This window comes from Bubalus kerabau, chromosome X, assembly GCF_029407905.1.
Source record: "Bubalus kerabau isolate K-KA32 ecotype Philippines breed swamp buffalo chromosome X, PCC_UOA_SB_1v2, whole genome shotgun sequence".
NCBI lineage: Eukaryota > Metazoa > Chordata > Mammalia > Artiodactyla > Bovidae > Bubalus > Bubalus kerabau.
Genome location: NC_073647.1, coordinates 87,889,255 through 87,908,772, shown reverse-complemented (window position 1 = coordinate 87,908,772; position 19,518 = coordinate 87,889,255). Strand labels below are relative to the sequence as shown.

Below are 19,518 nucleotides of genomic sequence, written 5' to 3'. Positions count from 1 at the left end.
CTTTAATCAGCCCTATCCATAAATCTGAATGCTAGTGTTTGATCTAACCCACAGTATTTTTTTTTCTCCTTTGTTATTATTATTACCCAGAAGTCTCTTTGCAGTTCTAGGCCCTGGGTTCTAAATGCAATTTCCTCACATGCCCACAGAGGTTTGTGTTGCTTTGCAAGACTTGTTTTTCAGAACTACTCTATAGTCCCCAAGTGTATGATCTTTCTTTACTTGCATACTTTTAAAGGCCCCACAGACATGACAGAAACTGAAACCTTGGTACATTGGTAAATTGGAGGGAGACTGTAGGATATATGGTTCATTTATTTATTCATTATTTGAATATTTTTTCATTCATTCTTTCACTTTTTCATTCAACAATCATTCATGAAAGTGCCTGTGCTAGACTAGTTAGAAATACAAGAACAAGTCAGATACGATTTTTGCCCCTAAGCAGTTTGCACTACACTAAGAAATGTACAAAAATAAACTGCACATTAAATTATAAAAGCCTTGAGATGAAAGGCTGAAGGAAGGGTACTACAATTGGAAGGACTAGCTTAAGCAAATGTAGTCCTACTGCTATTAGTTCTGACACATATTCTTGAAGTTTTCTCACTCTTTACCTCTCAGGTTTGAAAAAATTGCTCTTTTCTTGTTCTTAGATAAACTGTATTCAGATTTTGCCTCAGAATCCCATCTTAACATAGAGCTTACTGGAATATAGTGAGATGGATAGGCATGCGGGTTGTGCTGGAAGGAGATAGGGTAAGAAACAATGAGGAAAGCTGGTATGTAGTCATCATTTGATTTTGCAAATTCTTTGGCTCTCAGCTTTTTTAAATTTCTTTGCACCAGCGAAATAAAAACTAAATAAAACGAGTAATATCTTCTGCTCAAGGGACTTACCTTTAGGTTTCTGTGGTGAGACACCAAATGCACTCAACTTCCTCTTTCAATAACAAATTTGTCAGTTATCAGTAGGCTGCGAGCCACCAAGAGTTAGGCTTTTTCACCACCAACTCCCTGCAAAGAAACAAGCCCAGCAAGGCTCCAAGGTAAGTTACAGCTTAATATATGGGAACTGGTAAAATTCCATGTGGGAAGGTTGGTGGGGGCATGAAGATCCAAGGCAAGGTCAGACATGAGACCAGTGTCCAATTTTAAAATGGTCTCTGGCCTCTTTCAGACTTATTACAGCAGGAGCAATGGTGATTTTCCTTGGTTCTGATTATAATACAAAGTTAAGGTTAATGCCCTTAGTCCACACCATTATTACAAGATCAAGGAGTCTGTGATGCAGCTCACTCTTTGCTGAGGGCTCTTTGCTTCATTATCATTCAGGCAAGATAGCACAAAGTGGTAAGAAAAGAGTACATTCAGTAATATTTATTGGGACAACTTGACCTATTCGGCCAGAAAAAGAGGATTTGGATTTCTGCTCTGTAGTTGCTTAATAATCATAGATTTTGGAGATGAAGGAGCTCCTAGGGATCCAAATCCCTCACAATACAGATGGGAAAACTGAGAGGCTATGAAATGAAGACATTTGAGATCACCCAGCTGGTCAGTGGCAGAGCTGGAACTAGAACATATGTCTTCTAAATCATGGTCTCTTTTTTCTACAGAAGCCTGTATCTCCCAGAGAATACTGTAAATATATTTATAACTATGTTGGATTGTAGGTTAGGAAAGAAGAAAATATCCCAGATGACAAACTCTGTTAAAATTATTTCAATCTCTTCAAAGGCATTTCTTGATCTTTTGAAAGCTGTATTTTGACCCAATTTCAGACCTACTAGATAGCAGAGCTCCCAGAAATGGTGCCTATCTTTTCAGCAATTATCATTCTTATTATGTTGAGTGCTAGCAACCTTTCTGGTTCTGAGCTAAGATGAATGAATCTAAAGAAAACTTCCAGTTGAGGAATTCTTCAAGGTGAACTGTGCCACAACAGTTGGTACCAGGATCATTTTGGATATAATGATAACAAGCTTTGTGGTGCATTTTGGATGGAGTGGTCTCAGTCCCAAGAATCCTGCAAGTGGGAATATTTTTTATTTTTTTTTTTCCAAATGGCTGTGGGAGTCATTGTCCTTTCTATTATTTGAGGAGGTTATCCCTTAGCAATTGCAACACAGTGAAATTATTCACTGTTAAAAAATATGTGATATGCTGATATATTGAGGTGGAAAATGGCCTGAAAGAAAATAAAGTCATGCATTTGGTGCAATAATGTTTGCAACAGTTCCTGTCGAACAAAGGTCCTTCTTTAGTCAAAAGCAGTTCTTTTTTTGGGTCAACTGGAAAAATTGTTGAATTTAAATTGTACAAACTGTGTAAATCGTGGCAGTTGTGGAACACAAGACTTCAAATGAGTGAATATACTTCTGGATGGTTTTGGGTGACTTTTCACAGCTTGTTGTGTTTGAGGTAAGTCAATCTATGTCGTAAGAAGCAGGACGGTCTATGGCCCAGGTAAACAGGACAGAGCTGTCTTTGTGAATCCACATTTTCTAAGTGTTTCTACAATCAGGGTAATGACTGGCAGGAAGTCTATGCTTTATTTAAAAACTCTTGCTAAAAATGTCTACTTATATTTCAAGTTGGGATATTTTGCATTTAAATTTTCATCTAGTATTGATTCACATGCATCACAGGCAGAGTGATGAAATATATGGACCAAAGTGCAGAAAGAAAGCTTGATTTTAGTTCAAGTTCTGTCAAAGATTCACTTTTGGCTTTGGGCAAGTTACTTTATTTTTCTGAGTCTCAGTAGTCTCATCTATAATAAGGTGGGGGCTTGAAATAGATAGTCTTTTAATTTCCTTCCTAGTAGAGTGGTTTGACTCTAGGCTCCTGGTGCCTGAGAAGAGTATATCATGAAGTGGTAAATAATGAGACAGTAGGGAAATCCAACTACAGTTAGAACCTTCTGGAAATACAGTCTAGCTTTCAAAGGGAACTCAGTAATCTATGCTAAGGGCCACTATACTTCTTTCAGAGTAATGTCATCATGAGTTTCAACTTTTAGACCGCAGGCAAGTGTTTTGTAAATAATTTCCTTTTTTAAATAATAAAATGAAAACACACAAGGGAAAGAATTCTGAAATCTGATTTACACACTGACAGTGTCACTTAATCAGTATTTCTTAATCTTTTAAATGAAAAGTTACATTTGAAAAACATAAAAGTCTTACTGCAAAGTTATTGTGGACTTGACTAATTAGGAACTAGATCCTGATTCTGGACTCCTAAAAAAACTTATCCCATCACGTTGACATTTTCCAAGTACTGTGGGACAAATAGTCAAAAAGATTTTTGTAGATCTGTGCTTTCAGTTTGTATTACATGGAAAATAATTTTGATTTCCAAATGTATTTACCGTAATAAGGATCCTTTTTTCAAGTAATGCATGTTTCCCACTCTTTTACATTAAGAATTATTGCATTAATCCTACTCAATATTTCTCACACCTATGCTTTTGGGGAGATTTTCTAAACTCAGAAAAGTACATGATCCAACCAAAAGCTCATGGAGGTTACTCTCAGTACAAGTAAAGTATAAATGAACTAACATTTATTTAATATATACTGTGTACCAGACAGGATTATTGATATGTTTTCTACTTTTATGTCATTGTTGTTCACTCAGTCCTGTCTGATTATTTGTGGGATGGACTGCAGCACACAAGGCTTCCCTATTTTTCACTATCTCCTGGAGTTTGCTTAAACTCATGTCCATTCATTCGATGATGCCCCTTCTCCTCCTGCCCTCAATCTTTCCCAGCACCAGGGTCTTTTCCAAAGAGCCGGCTCTTTGTATCAGGTAGTCAAAGCATCAGTCCTTCCAATGAATATTTAGGGTTGATTTCCTTTAGGATTGACTAGTTTGATCTTGAAAGTGAAAGTGAAGTCACTCAGTTGTGTCTGACTCTTTGCAACTCCATGGACAGTAGCCTGCACCAGGCTCCTCCGTCCATGGGATTTTCTAGGCAAGAGTACTGGAGTGGGTTGCCATTTCCTTCTCCAGGGAATCTTCCCGATCCAGGGATTGAACTCAGGTCTCCTGCATTGTAGACAGACGCTTTACCATCGAGCCACCAGACTCCTTAATCATGTACATTTCCTATTTAATCTTTGCAATGATATATTTTACAGGTACTATGATCCTAATGTTATAAATGAGGAAACTGAAGCCACTAAATATGAAGTGAGTCATTTCAGGCTGGAGAGCTAATAAGTGAGTCAAGACATTACCCCAGGTCTGTTCAAAGAACATGATTCTTTCCATCTGCAAAATACTGCCCCAAATGCAAAAATGATGAATAATTAGGCCTCCTTCTTATCTGATTAAAAATCCAATAAAGATACATGCATGGAAGTTCAATTCAAATTTTATTTTAATTCATTTTAAGGATAAAAATAATTTTCGCTTCTAATTTATAGGGGAAATGTCTAGACTTGCAGAACATTTCCAAACTTCTATATTTCTGAAATCAAGCCAGATTATTTACAGTTGATTTTAATTAACTCAGGAAATGGTAGAGCTCCAAATTCCAGTTGCTCTTCTTTGGCTGTGGTTATGTATGGTTGAATGAAGGACAGTGTGCTCATGGGTATCTGACTGGCTTGGGTAGTTCATGTGAGACTTTTATGATTCAAATAAGAAGAAAAATGCTAAAAAAAAAAAAAAGCAAGTTACATTCCCAAATGGCCAGTGAATATTCTCCCCTGGAAAGTGGGGAGGTCCCCTATCAGCAACCTTTCTCTAATTTTCTCTTTTCCTCCCAAGATAACAAGCCCACATGCTGGTCCTATTATCAAAGAAAATAGGAGACACATATTTGATTTTTGATATTTGATAAATTTGTTCACTTAATGGTATTACTGACTTAATGACGAGAGATGAAGAGAGGGAGAGGATTGAGAAGCTAAAGCTTTGTAGAACTGAGTGGTTACCTCGATGCCAGAAGCCTAGATTCCACACTCTTCACTCTGCCATTTGTATAGCACTCAGGTAAATGTGATAAATATGATGACTTCTTTGAGTCTCACTTTTGAGATCTGTAGAATGGGAATGACCTAATTTGTTTTAGGTCATTGTATATATGAACTTTAAATAATGTAATATGTATATATGAACTTTATGTATATATGAACTTTAAATAATAATTAATAGCAATTATAGTTTTAATAATGATTTGTAAAGTGCAGGTAGGTTGAGATGGTGACAGGTGCATTAATGATGGAAGTGGCAGTGCTGATGGTATTAGTTAGAGGCAGGGGTTTAGAGAGTCCAGGCCCATAAAGTCATGGCAAGTTAGAGCAGAAGGTAGTTAAGATCATACAGTTCATATTATTTTATCTTAATAATGAGGGAAATGAAACTCGCATAAAGGAAGGGGAAGTATTATAGCTCCAAATCCAGTGTTCTTTATAATATATTTTACAACTTCTGAGTCTTCCCCATCTTACATGACTTGTTACATTTGGCTCACTACTATTAAGGCTTTCCAGGTGGCACAGTGGTAAAGATTCTGCCTGCCAATGCAGGAGACTTAGGACACATGGTTCATTCCCTGGATCAGAAAGATCTAGAGAAGGAAATGGCAATCCACTCCAGTATTTTTGCCTGGAGGATCACACGGATAGAGGAACATGGAGAGCTACAGTCCATGGGTTTGAAAAGAGTTGGAGATGACTGAACAAATGAGCATACAATACTCATAAATCCATCATTCCAGTACTTTATCCATAGATCTATTGTGGTTTGGGTTCATAAGCAAAACTTGTTAAAGATTCCTGGTTTTGATAGTACTGTACCCAGACACCTGGTGGCAATCATTTGCCATATATGTGCAGTGATACATCACTTCATGAGAAATAGAAAGGGAAAAGGTGGAAACAGTGAAAATCTCTTCTTAAGCTCTAAAATCACTGTAGATGATGACTGCAGCCATGAAATTAGAAGACAACTGCTTCTTAGCAGGAAACCTATAACAAACCTAGACAGTGTTTTGAAAAGCAGAGACATTACTCTGCTGACAAAGGTCCATATAGTCAAGGCTATGGTCTTTCCAGTAGTCATGTTCAGATGTGAGAGCTGGACAAAAAAGAAGGCAGAATGCTGAAGAATTGATGCTTTCGAACTGTGGTGCTGTAGAAGACTCTTGAGAGTCCTTTGGAAAGCAAGGAGACCAAACCAAAGATCTTAAAAGAAATCAACCCTGAATACTCTTTGGAAGGACTGATGCTGAAGCTGAAGTTCCAATACTTGGGCCTCTGGATGCGAACAGCTGACTGATTAGAAAGAACCCCGATTCTGGGAAAGATTGAAGGCAGAAGGAGACGAGGACAACAGAGGATGAGATGGTTGGAGGGAATCACCGATTCAATAGACATGAACTTGAGCAAACTCCCAGAGATGGTGAGGGACAGGGAAGCCTGGCATGGTGCAATCCATGGGATCATAGAGTCAGATACAACTTGGTGACTGAACAACAACAAAAACATAGTCATAAAAGTGCTAGACATAAAACTGAGATTATTAGCATTTTCGCCTCTGAAGAATGGTTTTATCCATATAAATGTGACTTTAACCTATTTTTGGGCAACAAATTGCTTACAAAGGAAAATTTTTGGCTTTCTCTGCTCATGAAGAGCCAAATTACGACTGAAATTGTAATAACTGAGACTTTGAGGAAGAAGCAATAATGTTGAGTCTTCATTTTCTGATCTATAAAAGGGTATGAAAGTGTTAGTTGCTCAGTCGTGTCTGACTCTTTGCAACCCCATGGACTGTAGCAACATCCAGGTTGCTCTGTCTATGGAATTCTAAAGGCAAGAATACTGGAGTGGATTGCCATTCCCTTCTCCAGGAAATCTTCCAGACCCAGGGTTCGAGCCAAGGTCTCCTGCACTGCAGGCAGATTCTTTAATGTCTGAGCCAACAAGGAAGCCCTAAAATCAGTATAATAATAACTCAGGGTTCTCTCAAAGGTCAAAGGTAATATATTAGTAATATCACTTAGCTAGTGGCAGGATGCAAGTGGAAACTTCTTGTACTTAGTATTTCACTGAAACTTAGGAGTCTGAAACAAATTCTAATGCCATCATAATATAAGTTCACTTTGTGCCTTTGCAAAAGCACAGCATTGAGCCAGTTGGTAGGGAAGTGAAGCTGCTTTTACATAGACATTATTAGTACCTATGATGTTCTTGTATTCAGACTCATTGATTCATATTTAGAGGCCTGACCTAACTTTGTGTTCTAAAACAAAATTTAGTTATTGTGATCACTCACCTAGAGCCAGACAACCTGGAATGTGAAGGCAAGTGGGCCTTAGGAAGCATCACTACGAACAAAGCTAGTGGTGGTGATGGAATTTGAGTTGAGCCATTTCAAACCCTAAAAGATGATGTTGTGAAAGTGCTGCACTCAATAAGCCAGCAAATTTGGAAAACTCATCAGTGGCCACAGGACTGGAAAAGGTCAGTTTTCATTCCAATCCCAAAGAAAGGCAATGCCAAAGAATGCTCAAACTACCGCACAATTGCACTCATCTCACAGACTAGCAAAGTAATGCTCAAAATTCTCCAAGCCAGGCTTCAGCAATACATTAACCGTGAACTTCCAGAAGTTCAAGCTGGTTTTAGAAAACGCAGAGGAACCAGATATCAAATTGCCAACATACCCTGGATCATCAAAAAAGCAAAGGAGTTCCAGAAAAACATCTCTTTTTGCTTTATTGACTATGCCAAAGCATTTGACTGTGTGGATCACAATAAACTGTAGAAAATTCTGAAAGAGATGGGAATACCAGACCACCTGACCTGTCTCTTGAAAAACCTGTATGCAGGTCAGGAAGCAACAGTTAGAACTGGTCATGGAACAGCAGACTGGTTCCAAATAGGAAAAGGAGTACATCAAGGCTGTATATTGTCACCCTGCTTATTTAACTTCTATGCAGAGTACATCATGAGAAACGCTGGGCTGGATGAAGCACAAGCTGGAATCAACATTGCTGGGAGAAATATCAATAACCTCAGATATGCAGATGACACCACCCTTATGGCAGAAAGTGAAGAAGAACTAAAGAGCCTCTTGATGAAAGTGAAAGAGGAGAGTGAAAAAAAACTGGCTTAAAGCTCAACATTCAGAAAACTAAGATCATGGCATCTTGTCCCATCACTTCATGGCAAATAGATGGGGAAACAGTGGCTGACTTTATTTTTCTGGGCTCCAAAATCACTGCGGATGGTAACTGCAGCCATGAAATTAAAAGACACTTATTCCTTGAAAGGAAAGTTATGACCAACCTAGACAGCATATTGAAAAGCAGACACATTACTTTGTCAACAAAGGTCTGTTTAGTCAAGGCTATGGCTTTTCCAGTGGTCATGTATGGATGTGAGAGTTGGACTATAAAGAAAGCTGAGTGCTGAAGAATCGATGCTTTTGAACTAGTGTTGGAGGAGACTCTTGAGAGTCCCTTGGACTGCAAGGAGATCTAGCCAGTCCATCCTAAAGGAGATCGGTCCTGAGTGTTCATTGGAAGGATTGACGTTGGAGCAGAAGCTCCAATACTTTGGCCAGCTCATGCAAAGAGCTGACTCATTAGAAAAGACCCTGATTCTGGGAAGGATTGAGGGCAGGAGGAGAAGGGGATGACAGAGGATAAGATTGTTGGATGGCATCACCAACTCAATGGACATGTGTTTGGATGGACTCCAGGAGGTGGTGATGGACAGGGAGGCCTGGCATTCTGTGGTTCATGGGGTCACAAAGAGTCAGACATGACTGAGTGACTGAACTGAACTGAACTGATAAAGTCAAGTGTTTAATGACAGAATTCTCACTTAACCTTATGAAATTGCTACTGGTTTTAAAATAAAATGTTTAGATTACAGGCTTTGGAGCTTTTAGGTATCCAGATATGTTAGATTCCAACCTTATTATCCTTGCCTTGACCATAGTTTTTTCAGTAACAAAGGGAGAAAAACTATGACTATTGCTTGGGAGAGTAGCTTATGGAATAGACATTAGAAGTAAAACTGACTAAGACTCTTGTTAATATGTACTTATTCTCCATACTCTTCCCTTTATAAACCAATGTTTATGAGCTGAGTTCCTACTGCATGCTTAACCCTCTGCTAAGCAAAATGAGAGATATAAAAGGGCAAGATACAGTTGTCCCTCATGGAGACTACATTTTTATAGTGTAGCCTAAGTGTCCAACGAAAGTACAAAGGAAAAAGTCTGAATAGATTGCACCATGCGAGGAAATGATTAGAGTTGAGATAGGATCTCAAGAGAAGAGTAAATGACTGACTTCTGAGATGGGATCCAGGGAGAAAAGAGTTTGATGAAGTTTCATCAAACTTTATACCAATCTTCATTATCAGAAATATTCTTACAGCCACACATTGGAAGTGAATCTTGTTAGTTCAGTGAAGGTAGCTAATTATCCTGCTTTGATTATTAGATTAGAAGTCTATGCTGATCATTCCCTTTAGAGTTTGGCTCCTGTTACCAGAACTTTTTTTAAAGGAAAGAAACATCCCTCTATGAAGCTCCTGGCCTTTGATGTAGGCAGAATGTACTCTGGATTGAGCACTGACACTGGTTAAACCAAGAGGCAGTTACTTTTTTTAGAATGATATTGGAGGCACTGGGAATTTGATCCTCATATCTATCTGGGTGGTTCACAATATTCAAGTATATTCTGAAGATATTGTATTTTCACAGCTTATAATTTTTCCTGGGTTGTGTTATCTGTGTGGTGGTCCTGATTAGCTGAGTTGGTTATGCAACAGCAATGAGATTAACTTTTGGAGGTTAATCCCTACATGAACCAGTTAACATCAATTTTTAAAATAGTGCTGTATGTTTAGCCTTGCTTTGGGTTTAGAGAGAAAGAGAGAACAAAATTTAGGGCATAACCTCTGACTTCACAAAGCTCACAGCCCAGTGTAGAGCGATTCATAAACAAATGAACAACAAATGTGTTGTCATAAGGCAGAATATTTACCCACTTAAAATATTTACTAACTGATTATATATCGATAATTCTACTAGGTTCTGGAAATTTAAAGAAAGTCATAGCCTTTGCCTTCAAAATGCTCATAATTTAGTTAGAAATAAAGAGATATGAATGAAAACACTCAATATGGTACACTAAGGAAAACACTCAATATGGTGCACTAAGTACATTGTTAAAGCAATCCCTGTGACAGCATGGTAATCCATATTTGCCATTTTGATATATCATTTTGGCAGCAGAGTATAGAATATATTTTTAAGAGAGCAGTCCTAGAACCAGGTAGATCAATTAAAGAATGGTTTAATAATTCAGAGAGAGAGGAGAGAGAATGAGTGGAGAGAGAGAAAACTTGGTTGATTGAGTTAGAGAGGAGTCTAGAATTATTTTAAGTATTCTGGCTCTTGTAATTGGATAGATGGTGGTGGATAAGTAAAAGATCAGAGAGTATGATGAATTTAGTTTTGGGCATTTTTATTTAGAAATGCCTAGAAAACACTGAAATGGGAAATCTCAGCTGAAAATTGGACATACAGATCTAATATCTGAGAAGAGGCCAGCCCTGGACAAAGAGACATAAGAGCCATCTGGATATGGGTAGTGATTGAAGTCATGAAAGTGGGTGATGTTACTTAGCATGAAGACACTGAATAAGGAGAGAATATGCAGACCTAGGGAAAGCAAACATTTAAAGGATGTGCAGAGATGAAAGAAAACATAAAGAAGACTCAGTATGAATGGGCCGATAGTTAAGAGGAGACTCAAAACAGAGTTGTGGCTTAGAAGCCAACAGGAGAGAGCATTTCAAAAACATGGAAGTGGTCAGACTGTCTCACACAGCAGAAAAGCCCTGCTTGATTTAACAACATGATGGCCACTTGTCACCTTTACTAAAGCAGTTTCAGTGAGATTATAAAGATATGCATGCCACATTGTAGTGCATTAAAGGATGGATATAAAGTGAGGAAAAGAAAGCAATCAGTGTCAAAAAATACTATGAGATGTTTATTTAAGAAAAGAAGGAACATGACACAAAGCTAGAATAAGATGCATTGACAAGAGAAATATTATTGTGGGAGTTGAAGAGACTTAATGACAAATATCTAGCTGAGAGTGAAGGACAACATGATGATCTGGGAGTGAAAGGGAACAATTAATGAAAGAAAATCCTGAGAAACCTAAAAGGGATTAAAAGCATGGGAATTCAACTTGTACAACAGGAAAGACAGCTTTGTTGGGAAGGATGCAGTTGTAGATAAGATTGTGTGTGTTGGAAGGGGACAATGTTTGAAACTGAGTTACTTCTCATTCAATAGCCTCAATTTTCTTGTGATTTAAGAGGTAAGAGCCTCTGCTGAGAAATATGGGGATGGGAGAGCAGAAGAGTAGAAGAAATTTTAGTAGAGTTAAAAGTGCTAAATAGCCAGCACTCTCTTTTTGTGCACCTTGATTAATTTCTTAGGAGAATAAACTAATCAGAGGTGTGGAAAAAGAGACTGGAGCAAAAAAAATCTTCTATTTAAAGTGCTGAAACTAGAAATTCATGATTTCTAGTTTTAGCACTTCAAATAGATCCTGGTATTTTTAATAGGATCATTCATCAGTTTGGATAATAAAAAATAAAATGGTTTGTGGACTTGATCTGGGATTAAGACCTTGCCAGGCTTCCCTAGTGGCTCAGACAGTAAAGAATCAGCTTGCAATGAGGGAGATCTGGGTTCGGTCCCTGAGTTAGGAAGATCCCCTGGAGAAGGAAATGGCAATTCACTTCAGTATTCTTGCCTGGAGAATTGCATGGACAAAGGAGACTGGCAGGCTACAGTCCATGGGGTTGCAAAGAGTAGGACATAACTCAGGGACCAACACTAGCTTTTTCAAGCTGGTACAGCAGAAGAATGGTGAGCAAAGAAGGTTGAGGATTCTTGTGTAAGAATAGTTAATTTGACCATTGAATCTAGTCTGCATAGAGAAGGAAGCAAAATGAGGGAGGGTGCCAGATTGGGCCATGAGAAATGGAGAGAAGTTTAAGGTCTCTGTGAGTGTGTGGTGCAAGCTAACATGATGCAACTTGCAGTGAAGTTCAGTGATTGTAATGTTATCTTTTTAATTAATTTATTTTAATTGGAGGATAATTGATGTACAATATTTTGATGAGTTTTGCCATATATCAACATGAATTGACCATAGGTATACATGTGTCCTACGTGTCCTATGTGTTGAGAGTCCCTTGGACTGCAAGGAGATCAAACCAGTCAATCCTAAAGGAAATCAGTCCTGAATATTCACTGGAAAGACTGACGCTGAAGCTGAAACTCCAATACTTTGGCCACCTGATGTGAAGAACTGACTCACTGGAAAAGACTCTGATGCTGGGAAAGATTGAAGGCAGGAGGAAAAGGGGATGACAGAAGATGAGATGGTGGGATGGCATCACCAACTCGATAGACCTGAGTTTGAGCAAGTTCTGGGAGTTGGTGATGGACAGGGAAGCCTGGTATGCTGCAGTCCATGGGATCGCAAAGAGTTGGACATGACTGAGTGATTGAACTGAACTGAACTGATACATGTGTCTCCCTCAACCTGAATTCCCTTCCCACCTCCATTCCCACCCTATCCTTCTATGTTGTTCCAGAACACTGGCTTTGGGTGCCTTGCTTCATGCATCAAACTCACACTGGTCATCTATTTTACATCTGATTATGCATATGTTTCAATGCTATTCTCTCAAATCATCCCACCCTCTCCTTCTACTGAATCCAAAAGTCTGTTCTTTATGTCTGTGTCTCTTTTACTGCCCTGCATGCAGGTAGGATCATTAGTATCATCTGCCATGGCAAAGGTAAGGGAATATGGAGACAAGCATGGGTTCCAATTCTAATATACCACCTCTACACTATGATAGTATTGTGACTTTGGCACAATTTATTTAACCTCTCTGTATCTCAGTTTCCTCATTTGTAATATGGTAATAATCATTGGGCCGCTATGAGGATTAGAAAGGCAGCAGTGGAAATGAAGATGGATTGGAGATAGATTGGAGAGATTTTAAGGGCAAGATAATCACCTGGTTTCTGTTTAGATATGGGTGAAATGTAGTGATAGGAGTTGGATGAATTCCCAGTTTCTGTCTGTAATGTTTAGAAAGCTGGTCATGGCACAGACTAGAAGGAGAGCTTAGATTCAAGAGTAAGTCACCAATTTCATATCTTTCCTGAGAGTGGAACCAAAGATATATCCAGATTTAAAGGGATAGAGATTGGTAACATAGAGGGCACAAACCAACCAAAAATAGTCAATAATAAAGCCAAAGGGAGAAACACAAAAGAGATAGAAACAGGCAGAGGCTGAGAGAAGAAACATGTTTTGACTTTGGCCCTTCCATTCAACCTATTTTTGTTAGTGGCTTCTTAAGTTGTTCTCCTTTCTAAAATTTCAGAAGCGTCACAGATTGCTAACAGGAAGCGAAATGTTCTCTATCTGAGAGAGTTTATATTTTCACCCTACCCAACACAAATTCCCCCAGCCTCCTATCACCATGGAGATTTTACATTTAATTGTCACCAAACATATTTGGGGAAAAACCCTTTCTACCTTCCCTTCAGTCTGGAGAAGAAAAATCATTTTGGAAAGCAAGCCATACAAATCTCTAAACTTGAAATAAACTGAATTGCCAAGGCATAAGAAACCACAGAAACAAATAAGTTGTGATCATGACCTCTAGCTTGCTGTTTTGGACTAATAGAACTTTGTTATTTAGCACAGAGGTATAAATACAATCTGATTCTTTAATAAGTGAAAATTTCTGTACCAGTGAAGCAGAAACAAATATCCATGTTTGTAAAATGCAGAAGTGGAGGTGTGAATGGGTGGGTGTGAGTTGTTTTTAGTTCTTAGTACTGTAATGCACCTTATGTAGCCTGCCTTGTTCTTTCACAGCCTATGCATAAGTAATAGATTATAGTAGAAATAAGATCAATACTGAAGTCAAAGTGGGTGGTAAGGGAGGGTTGGTGACATATGTGATGACAGATGTTTAGTTATATCTTGATGGCATAGCTAGAGCAATCCTAAGGTTATAAGATCCTGAGGTCCTTCTATGAGATGAGAAAGATTCTGCCATAATGTGCTCTCTGGATGGCACAATGACCTTCATGTTATTAAAAAGTCCCTCTTGAGCAGGGAGAGGCAAATAGTTATAATGGAAATAGTACAGACTTTGGAGCATATCAGGCTTGATAATAAATCTCATTTTTAAATTTGCTACCCAAGACAATTTACTGAATCTCAGTTTCCTCATCTGCACTATAAGAATAATAATGGAACTTCATCTTAGGATGGTTGTGAGAATTAAATTACATAATGTATATGAAAAATTCCATTGAAGATTCTGGCATATATCATTGATCAGATCATAGTAATTATTTACTTTCTTTTCACCTGTGAGTATCCTTCTACTTTTGCTCTGAGTCATATATACATAAGAAAGATGACTGCATGACTCTTTAGGATCTATCACAGATAGACTAACTAGGGAGTATATGAGGAGGGAAGATGAAAGTATTATTTACAGTATTGGTAGCTGATAAAGTCTACTCTCTTATCTGTGAATTAATCTCTTGGGGTTCTTTTCTTTTATCATTTATCTATTTCCTGGAGTAAGACTTAGAATGATATAGAAAGTCATTCTGCTATTTACGAGGAGAATCTCAAAGAAGTCACTCTGTTTTTGTAAACATACTTAAAAGGAAACAAAATAAAACATACCAACAACAAAACTCCATTTGAGGAACAACCTCTGCACTTTTTTTTCTCTACTTCTAGCTTTAAAGGCAATAAACATTCCTGCACTATGGATAGAAGCTATGTTTGTAAAATTTGTCTTTAGGAGGAAAACAAATGATGAACAGAAGGGTGTGTATAAAGATTAACTGCTCTGTCTTCCTATTTGAAGTCTTAGATCTTTCATTTAGTATATTTGTGGTCTTAATAAACTCCCCTCTGGACTTGCTTATTCTACCTTAATAAGATTAAGTCCAAGAAAACTTTTCCCATTACAAAGACTACTTTAATAAAATTAAACCTTACATTGTTTCAAAAGGTTTTAGTGACCTATTTTGATAATACCCTAATCAGTATTCACCATGATTTTGGATAATCTGCCATGGGATGATGTTGCACCAGTACAGAATTCCCCTTAGGTAGAGAATAGGTTTCTCCCCTTCCCTACTACATAAGTGGAATTATCCTGGTTCAGCTTCTAAATTCATTTCTTGTTGTTTAGTCATTAAGCCATGTCCAACTCTTTGCAACTCCATGGACTGCAGCACACCAGACTTCTCTCCCCTTCACTATCTCCTGGAGTTTGCTCAAATTCAAGTCCATTGAGTCAGTGATGTTATCTAACCATCCTGTCTTCTGTTGTTCCCTTCTCCTCTTGCCTTCAGTCTTTCCCAGCATCAAGGTCTTTTCCAATGAGTTCGTTCTTTGCATCAGGTGGCCAAAGTATTGGGGCTTCAGCTATAGCATCAGTCCTTCTAATGAATATTCAGGATTGATTCCCTTTAGGATTGACTGGTTTGATCTCATTGCTGTCCAAGGGACTCTCAAGAGTCTTCTCCAGCAGCACAATTCAAAAGCATCAATTCTTCAGCTCTCAGCCTTCTTTATGGTCCAACTCTCACATCTGTACATGACTACTGGAAAAATCATAGTTTTCACTATATAGACCTTTGTCAGCAAAGTGATGTTTATGCTTTTTAATATGCTGTCTAGCATCTTTTAATTTTTTGGCTGCAGTCACCATCCTCAGTGATTTTGGAGTCAAAGAAAATAAAATCTGTCACTATTTCTGCATTTTCCCCATCTATTTACTATGAAGTGATGGGACTGGATGCCATGATCTTAGTTTTTTTTTTTTTTTTTCTTTTATTACTGAAAAGTTTCATGCAAATTTGGAAATGAAACCTAAGCCGAGAGAGAGAGAGAGAGAGAGAGAGAGAATGCATGAAAACCACCAGCTATTGTGATAAAATAATAAGGAAGTAATTTTCCCAAGCCACAAAGATCAGCTAGGACACTGGTACTGCAGGTTAAAAGAGGCAAATCTATTTTCTCAGTGCTGTGGTGCCAAGTTAGGAAGTCAGAACCCAATGGAAAAGGTGGTGGACAAAATAGAGGCAAGCAGATCAGAACAATAAGACTGAATTTCTACTATTGCAATTGGGAATGAGTGAACAGTGTTCATACCAACCAGAGGCAAGAGAAATCTTGATGCAAAAGAAACAGACTCAAATATCATATTCTTTTTTTCTGCTATTAGAACAAAAGACTGAGTATTTCAGGACTTCCTTGTGTGCAAGACACAGCTTAGACAATCTGGCAAGGCAGTTTGAGGACAATTATGTGGTTCTCTGGTTCACTGGATGGGCTTGGATAAATAGTATACCTTCCTTTAGCACCTATAAACAGGTCCCTTCTAATTTTAATATCCTATGACTTTGTAGGTATAAAAACAAATCTAGTAATAACTCATTTTTAATTTGCATTTCTCTAATGATTATTGATGTTCAGCATCTTTTCATATGCCTGTTGGCCATCTGTATGTCTTGTTTGTATGTCTGCTTAGGTCTTCTGTCCACTATTTTCTTTTTTTTTTTTTAATTGAGCTGTGCAAACTGTTTATGTATTTTGGAAAGTAAGGCCTTGTCAGTAACATCATTTGCAAATAATTTCTCTCCCATAGGTTATCTTTGTGTTTTGTTTATGTTTTCTTTTGCTATACAAAAGGTTTCAAGTTTAATTAGGTCCCATTTGTTTATTTTTGCTTTTGTTTCCTTACTCTAATAGATGAATTCCAAAAAAAAAAAAAAAAAAAAAAAAAATCATGGTAACTTATGCCAAAGAGTATTCTGCCTATGTTTTCTCTAGGAGTTTTATAGCATCTAGTCTTTATATTTAGATCTTTAATCTATTTTGAGTTTGTTTTTGTATAGGGTGTAAGAGAATGTTCTAATTTCATTCTTTTACATGTAGCTGTCCAGTTTTCCCAACACTGCTTATTAAAGTGACTATTTTTTATCCATTGTATATTCTTGCCTCATTTGTCATTAGATTAATTGACCTTAAGTGTGTGGGTTTATTTCTGTGCTTTCCATACTGTTCCATTGATCTATATGTTTGTTTCTGTGCCGGTACCATAATATTTTGATTACTGTAACTTCGTAGCATAGTCTAAGGTCAGGGAATATGATTCCTCCAACTCTATTCTTTTATCTCAATATGTTTTGGCTCTTCTGGGTCTTCTCTGTCTCCATGAAATATCACCTCACACCAGTCAAATGACCATCATAGAAAAGTCTACAATAAGTACTGAAAAGACTGTGGAGAAAAAGTAACGTTTCCACACCATAGATGAGAATATAAATTGGTACAGTGACTATGGAGAACAATATTGAGGCTTCTTTAAAAGAAAAAGAATACAGAAATAGTTACCATATGATCCATCAATCCCACTTCTGGGCATATAGCCAGAAAAGGCAAAAACTCTAATTCAAAAAGCTACATGTATCCCAATGTTCATAGCAGCACTATGTACAAAAGCCAAGACATGGAAACAACCTAATGTTCCATCTACAAATGAATGGATTATTAAGATATTGTGTGTATGTGTGTATATATATATATGTGTGTATTTATATATATATATATATATGGAGTATTACTCAGCAATAAAGAGAATGAAATAATGTCATTTGTAGCAACATGGATGGACCTAGAGATTATCATACTGAGTGAAGTAAGTCAAACAGATAAAAACAAATGTCATATGCTATCACTTACATTAGAATATAAAGCAATAATACAAATGAACTTATTTACAAAACCAAAATAAACTCACAGACATAGAAAACAAACAGTTACCATAAGGGAAAAAGAGGGATGAATAAATTAGAAATTTGAATTTAAGAGATATACACTTCTATATATAAAATAGATACACAACAAGGACCTACTGCATAGCACAGGGAACTATACTCTATATCTTGTAATAACCTCTAATGGAAAAGAATCTGAATATATATATATATATATATATATATATATATATATATATAGCTAATCACTTTGCTGTACACCTAAAGCATTGTGAATCAACTAAGCTTCAATTTAAGAAAATCTGGATGTCAGCTAAAGTGGTTAACCATGATACTGTTTTTTTTTGTTTTGTTTTGGGCAGGGATTATAACTTCATGGCTTACCTTGATAAATGCTGAAATATTCAAGATGAGCAGCAACAGTACCAGCGATGCTGAGACTAACTGCAATGAAACAAATTTGACATTTCATTACCCTCTCTACGCAACCACCTACATCCTCATATTCATCCCTGGTCTACTGGCCAACAGTGCAGCCTTATGGGTTCTGTGCCGCTTTATCAGCAAGAAAAATAAAGCCATTATTTTCATGATAAACCTCTCTGTGGCTGACCTTGCCCACGTGCTGTCCTTACCCTTCCGGATTTACTATTACATCAGCCACCATTGGCCTTTCCAGAGGATCCCTTGTCTGCTATGCTTCTACCTGAAGTATCTCAACATGTATGCCAGCATTTGTTTCCTGACATGCATCAGCCTTCAGAGGTGCTTCTTTCTCCTCAAGCCCTTCAGGGCTAGAGACTGGAAACGTAGGTACGATGTAGGCATCAGTGCTGCCATATGGGTCATCGTGGGTACTGCCTGTTTGCCATTTCCCATCATGAGAAGCACAGACTTAGCCAACAACACTGACTCTTGCTTTGCTGATCTTGGTTACAGGAAAATGAATGCAGTGGCTTTGGTTGGGATGATTACAGCTGCTGAACTGGCAGGATTTGTGATTCCAGTAGTCATCATTGCATGGTGCACCTGGAAAATGACTATATCCTTGAGACAACCACCTGTGGCTTTCCAAGGAATCAGTGAAAAGCAAAAAGCACTGAGGATGGTTTACATGTGTGCTGCAGTCTTCTTCATCTGCTTCACTCCCTATCATATTAACTTTATTTTTTATACCATGGTAAAGGAAGCTATCATTAGCAGTTGTCCCATTGTCCAAAGCACACAGTATTTCCATCCTTTCTGTCTATGCCTTGCAAGTCTCTGCTGCCTTTTGGATCCGATTCTCTATTACTTCATGGCCTCAGAGTTTCGTGACCAACTATCTCGCCATGGCAGCTCTGTGACTCGTTCCCGCCTAATGAGCAGGGAGAGTGGTTCGTCAATGATTAGTTAAAAATAAAACAGCTCTTGATTATGGCTTTGTTTAACTATGTTTCATTACTTTTGCCGAAGACCAAAATGACTAGACACACCGTTTCTTTAACTGAACTTTGGGAAGAACAGAAATATTTGTGCTCACAGGGGTGTGACAATAGAGGCAGAGTGTGAAATGTGGGAGAGGAAGGGAAAATGAGATTTGCCTGTTTCCTCTTTGAAATTCAAGTCACT

At 37.8% G+C, this 19,518-nt stretch overlaps 1 protein-coding gene across 2 annotated transcripts; it reads left to right on the top strand.

The window, feature by feature from the left end:
* The first annotated feature begins 964 nt into the window (after positions 1-964).
* LOC129639577 (putative P2Y purinoceptor 10) lies at positions 965-19,311 on the top strand. 2 transcript variants are annotated; one of them, XM_055564711.1, is made up of 3 exons: positions 965-1,049; positions 18,270-18,720; positions 18,847-19,311. In XM_055564711.1, the coding sequence occupies exons 2-3, from the start codon at positions 18,317-18,319 to the stop codon at positions 19,301-19,303; spliced, it is 861 nt and encodes a 286-aa protein (XP_055420686.1). In that variant the 5' UTR covers positions 965-1,049; positions 18,270-18,316; the 3' UTR covers positions 19,304-19,311. The 2 variants fall into 2 exon arrangements, with proteins under 2 accessions (XP_055420686.1, XP_055420685.1); XM_055564710.1 differs by having other exon boundaries at positions 18,270-19,311.
* Positions 19,312-19,518: the final 207 nt, after the last annotated feature.